The sequence below is a fragment of the Coregonus lavaretus genome (assembly GCF_964263955.1).
Source record: "Coregonus lavaretus genome assembly, chromosome: 5".
Taxonomy (NCBI): Eukaryota; Metazoa; Chordata; class Actinopteri; order Salmoniformes; family Salmonidae; genus Coregonus; species Coregonus lavaretus.
In genome coordinates this window covers 70,899,743-70,906,339 of record NC_139992.1, presented here as the reverse complement: position 1 = coordinate 70,906,339, position 6,597 = coordinate 70,899,743, and the positions used below count along the sequence as shown (strand labels likewise).

Genomic DNA, 6,597 nt, shown 5'->3' with positions numbered 1-6,597 from the left:
CCATCATATTTCTGTCATGCTGCTTTGTTGACAACTCCAACCACCCCACGCCCCAGGAATTCAGCCAATCAGTGGCCAGCACTGGACAAGTGTTAAGATTAGCTGGCAATTCACTTGTAACTATGAGCTCACATCAATTGAACCAACATTGCTGTGCTTGCACAGTATATCTATTTTTCCCATCATCAAATAAAATAAAATGACATACTAATGGTTTTAGTTATTGTAAAAACCTCTCAGATTGATGTTTACTCAAAATAAGAAGTGTTTGTATGAGTGGGCAGCAGTTTGTGAACAAAGACACTGCTGTAATTATTGGAATGGCAGGTTCATGTTTGATTGAATTCCAGACAGTTATAATTAATTGATGGTGCACTGTTCTTGGCACAGCTGACAGGTAAAACCAGCCTCAAACTATCACATTCTCTAATGTGGATTACCTTGTGTTAAATTCTATTTTAACTCTTTTTACCAGAGGCAGTAGACCAACAAATGCTTAGTGCCCCAGTGACTCTTTTTAAGTGTGTCATTTTTAACGCCTTCCTGTGCTTGCTCCAACAGGGGCTCAAACAGATTTAGCTCCAACTTGTCGAAGGTGTCAGTCAGACCTGAGCCCTTTGAAGCCCAACACTGTATTTTTAATCAACACACACTAATCATCCATATGTTTGTCAAAAGCTAGTTGAATAGTACACATGTTCTTTTGTGTCAAACTTAAATCTGGTAGGGACACACACATTCGTGTAGTACTAGTAGGCTACACCCCAACAACTGTTGTTGGCTAGTGTAACCATTTGACCCTTGCATGTTGACCAAAATGTAGTCTAAGCTTGCACACAAGGTTAAGCAAAGGGTATTTCAAAGTTGTTTAAAGGGCAATTCCACCACTTTTTAACCTCATATGAACTAATCTCCAGCACCGTACAAGTGTCTACATATGCGGAAATTGTGCATTTATAAAAGGGTTTTGCCACCAAGTACTAAGTCATGTTTTGAAGAGGGGTCAAATACTTATTTCTGTCATTAAAATGCAAATCAATTGATAACATTTTTGACATGCATCTTTCTGGATTTTTTTGTTGTTATTCTGTGTCTCACTGTTCAAATAAACCTACCATTAAAATTATAGACTGATCATGTCTTTGTCAGTGGGCAAACGTACAAAATCAGCAGGGGATCAAATACTTTTTTCCCTCACTGTAAGTATTACAATTGGTGACTTACAATTTGTTCATGGTTTGTTAATTCACAACAGAAAAGTACTTAAATGCCATAATATTATTGGGTGGTTAATACATGGTTAATAAAGTATTCACAGTATTTATAGTGAATGCATGGTACATATATTTATGTTATACAGTGTTGGTGATTATTGTTTTTCTGTATTCATAAACAGACCAACACATCAGTCTCAAATAACCTGTGAATGAAAGTTATTTATTCAGATAGAAAAAGTCCAACTGGATTAATAGTCTATTGAAGCAGTGACAATATACATACTTCACTGTAAGGCAGTTTTCCTTATCATTATCAAATGCCATTACCATTGTATTTAAAAAGACTGTTTGCACACAGTCAATGAGAGGGGCTGCAGTAATTGGCACAAGCCGGAAACCAAACATGCCCCATTTGGCTGGCCAGTTGAATGCCATTGGTCGGTTAGACAACTAATTTGCATAAATCAAAGCTTATATGTCAATGCTGTCTTTGGACTGTATCTAATCCAGTTGGTCGTGGCAAGCGAGCTCAACATCACAACAAGTTTACTTCCAGCTCGTTTTCTTTATGAAGTTTTATTTCGTCATCTTCATTGACCTTTAAAATGGGATTCTGCGGGATTCGAAGAGTTGGAGAGTGCGTGGTGCTTGCTGTTCTGTTCTACTCGGTTCAGTCTACAACTACGAGGTATTACACTTATGAAGAGGATGCGCCCGGGTCAGAGATTGGAAATCTGTCTCAGGATTTAAAGATAGACCCAGCAGAGAACCCTGAAACATCTTTCCGCTTCATGCAGGAGACCAATTCGTCTGTGATTCAAATGAGGGAGATCGATGGACTTTTAACAGTTGGGGAAATGATTGACCGAGAGCATCTCTGCCCAAGGTCCCCGCGGTGTTTTGTCACCTTCGACATAGTTGCCTTCTCCAAAGAAAAGTTTCAGCTGATTCACGTGGAGATCGAGGTAAAGGACATCAATGATAACTCACCCCAGTTCCTCCACAACGAGACGACCCTTGAGATATCCGAGAATGTTCAGGTGGACTCACGATTCCCGTTGGACATCGCTGTTGACCATGATGTCGGCAATAACTACATCCAACGTTACCATATCTCTCCCTCCAGCAATTTCATAGTTGATGTGCGCAGCAGGGAGGATGAAGTGAAGTATGCTGAACTTGTGCTTGTGAAAGCACTGGACAGAGAGGCTGAAGATTCCTACACAATTGAAGTGACGGCAACAGATGGGGGAGAGCCACCCAGGTCCGGATCAATGACTGTTCATATCAAAGTGCTGGATTTTAATGACAACAGCCCAACGTTTGAGCACAACTCACTGAAAGTTGAACTTTATGAGGATTCACCCATAGGTTACCAAGTACTGAAAGTGCATGCGTTTGACCCAGATGCTGGCATCAATGGCGAAGTAGTGTATGGATTTGTAGAGGACACATCATCTGAAACAATGCGCATTTTTAATATAGACCGAATTTCCGGTGCTGTAACTTTAAAAACATTGGTTGATTATGAGAAGAAGAGGTCCTATGAATTGTACATTAAAGCATCCGATTTGGGCACAAATTCTATTCCATCGACCTGCAAAGTTGTTGTTGATGTTGTAGATGTAAATGATAACGCACCAGAAATCACCATCAAGCCAATGACATCGACTAGTGATGGTGTAGCTTACATCACCGAGGCCGCAGCGGAGGAAAGTTTTGTGGCGCTGATCAGCACCTCGGACAGTGACTCTGGCTCGAACGGTTACGTGCGCAGTAGCCTACACGGCCACGATCATTTCAAGCTGCAGCAGGCCTACGGGGACACTTTTATGATTGTAACAACCAGCACTTTAGATAGAGAGAAGATCCCAGAGTATAACCTCACTGTAGTGGCTGAAGACCTCGGAACACCACCTTTCAAAACGGTGAAGCAGTATACCATCAGAGTGACCGACGAGAACGACAACGCCCCCCTCTTCAGTAAATCCATTTATGAAGTTTCTGTCCTGGAAAATAATATCCCTGGGTCATATATAACTACTGTTATAGCACGTGACCTTGACATGGGTAAAAATGCCAAAGTTTCATACAAACTAATTGATTCAGATGTAGTGGGGGAGGCCTCCATTTCGACTTATGTGTCTATAGACCCAATGTCAGGGTCATTGTATAGTCTGAGATCTTTCGATTTTGAAACCCTCCAACAGATTGAATTAACCATCCAGGCTGACGACAAGGGCTCACCTCAGCTGTCAAGCACATCCATGATCAGAATCAAAGTGGTTGATCAGAATGACAACTATCCCTGTTTCACCTTTCCTGTTATGCTGAATGACTCTGCTGAAGTTCCTCTTCCTGTCAATGCACCACTGGGGTACCTGGCCCTACGGGTCAAGGGTCAGGATGAGGATGAGGGCATGAATGGTGAGCTCAGCTACAGAATTGTACAAGGTGACTCTAAGCTATTTTCAATCAATAAAGACACTGGAGAAATAGCTCTAAAACAGGGGCTGGCCTCTGCTATTGGAGATGTTTTGGAAATCAAAATTGCAGTGAGCGACAATGGGAGATCCCCCCTCTCCAGCAGTGCCACCATTTGCTTTGTTGTCACAGATTCGCAGCTCTCAGATGACCAAGTTGTCATTGTATTACGGTCAAGTGATGAGGAAGACGCAGGCTTGGATGTTTCAGTAGTAGTTATCATAATGCTCGGCGGAGGTTGTGCTCTGCTGCTGATTACCATAGTGATTGTTGTTATCACATGCAAGCTGAATCGAGGAGGGAAGGATCAAGACTCCAAGAGAGACGTGTCTCATGGCCTGTTTGACTCCAGGCGTCATCCCAGGCTCAACTCTGCAGAACCCAACATGTACGGTGGACCAAGAGGTTTCCTCAATGAAAGGACCTCTTCATCTCTTGATGAGTCCAGCCTGTATGAGGAGAAAAATGGAGATTTGGAGTCACAGGTGAGTGAAATATTTCATTCAATTTCAATAGTGTTTAAATACTGTACAACTGTACACATTCAAGTGTAGCACTACTCCTGATCCAAGTAGCTGAAATTAATTCCCATCCTGTTCTCTTGTGTTTGCTCTTTAGATGTTCCTGCCTCCCAAGCCTTTCCTACCAACATCTATGTGGCAAGGGGACAAATACTGCCTGCAAATGAGGTAAGAATACCACCACATTCCTCATACTTGGCATGATGTGCTCTTTTATCACAATTATTATTTTCCATGAGAAAACATTTACATAACCAGTCACTGGAAGTTACTTAACATCCCATATGCATACTGCAGATGTAGGATTTTAATTGAATCACTCTTTTGTTGCTTAGAATTTTCCTGCACAACAGTACATGCAAACTTATTGTGTATTCAATGTTTAAAAAGGCTTCTAAAGTGTGTAATTTCCACTTTAAAATGTCAGACTTGACTTGCTCTAACAAAAAATATATCAACCCCTACAAAAAACGTCCATTAATTATCATTAAAAAAATAGACAAATATGCACATCCAACTTATCAGGTGCAGGACAGAAGAACGTATCAAAGAAAAAAGAATGTCCGCAACTCTGGTAAGCTCCCATGGTGATTAAACCAGACGGACAAAACAGACAACGTTTCGATCCAAGTTGGATCATCGTCAAGTCATTAATTATAATCCACATTATAATTCACATTTTCTGTTGTTGCAGGATAATTTTCCTGCTGTATTATACTGGCTCAAATTAAGATCCTATATCTGTACATGTGATTGCAGTTGTTGTCCGGAGAGAGGGGGCGGGTGGTGGCAGGTTTCATAAGAGGGGGGAAAAGCACACATCAATAATCAGATACAGCGGTGCAGTGGCTAATGTTTGATTCTATTCGCAGTGGCATTGACCAGCAGAGCGTAAAGGACAGTGGCAAGGGAGACAGTGACTTCAATGACAGTGACTCTGACATCAGTGGGGATGGAGGCAAGAGGAACCTCAGCACCTTCCAGCCCTGGGCCAAAAGTGAGTTTACTACCATCACAATTTCATACTGAGATTTTAGAGTTCCTCGTAGCAGAATGATGAAGATAACAGTGGCATTTTTATAGCACTTTATAGCACTCAAACTGCAGCGGATTACATTGTGTGGGGATAACTCACCCCTTCCACCACCAGTGTAGAACCCATCTGGCTAGGTAGCGCAGCAACAACGAATATCATTCTTTACTCCTTGGAAAGTAATTCTGTATGCGTGTGTGTGTTCTATTTCAGGTTCATTCCATGCCGCTAACACCCTCGCTGTGGATTGTCAAGGCACTTATTGTGTAATACCAACCCAAAGCTTCCAGGCCCCACTAGACAATGCATACACAATTGGCTTTTCCCAAGCACCAGTCTACAACAATCCCCATGCCTATTCCCACTCCTGGAAAGACTCCGGCTACAACACCAGCATTCCCAAAGCAAGAAACACCATGCAGACGTTCTCTCATCACACAGGTACACTCCCTTCTTACTTTGCCCATCAAAAGAGACAATCTGCTGCCGGACTTGCTGAAATTCAGGAGTACAACCAAGATATTACTACAGTGGCAACCATATCTGAAGTTGCCACCATTTTTTAAACAACCTGCCAAGTAAATATACAATTGGTTATTTATAGATACTGTATTATTCACTAGATTGTACAGATACTGGTCAAACTAGACAATTGGAAAATACTGTAAAATGTATTGGCCATATGGACATTTCATGTATGAAAAGAGAAGCAACTTGATGCATAATGAAAACAGCTTATGTATATTTTCTTATTTGATTATATTGTGAAGATGTAGGCTATGTGTATATATTGATTTTCTTATTGTATGAACATTTGTGAAAACATTGGTGTTTGTTTTATGAATAAACACAATATTAAAACAATGAGAGATACAGTATGTGCATAAATGTTAATGAGATTGTTTAGCATGACTAAACTTTACCCACTGGGATTGACTTTCCCATTAACCCATATATATAGTGCTTTCAGAGTATTCACACCCCTTGACTTTTTCCACATTTTGTTGTGTTACAGCCTGAATGTAAAATGTATTACATTTAGATTTTGTACCACTGGCCTGCACAGTCCACTTAATAAGTTGCATGGACTCACTCTGTGTGCAATAATAGTGTTTAAAATGATTTTTTTATGACTAACTCATCTCTGTACCCCACACATACAATTATCTGTAAGGTCCCTTAGTCGAGCAGTGAATTTCAAACAGATTTTATCCACAAAGACTAGGGAGGTTTTCCAATGCCTCGCAAAGAAGGGCACCTATTGGTAAATAGGTAAAAAATTTAAAAGCAGACATTGAATATCCCTTTGAGCATGGTGAAGTTATTAATTACACTTTGGATG

General features: G+C 40.8%; 1 protein-coding gene across 1 annotated transcript; it reads left to right on the top strand.

Annotated features, from left to right (window-relative positions):
* Positions 1-1,822: 1,822 nt before the first annotated feature.
* On the top strand, positions 1,823-5,821 carry LOC311129118 (protocadherin-8-like; the record flags this gene model as incomplete). Its single annotated transcript, XM_084161403.1, has 4 exons — positions 1,823-4,186; positions 4,320-4,390; positions 5,095-5,219; positions 5,469-5,821. 4 exons carry the CDS (start codon positions 1,823-1,825, stop codon positions 5,819-5,821), a joined length of 2,913 nt encoding a protein of 970 aa, XP_084017529.1.
* Positions 5,822-6,597: the final 776 nt, after the last annotated feature.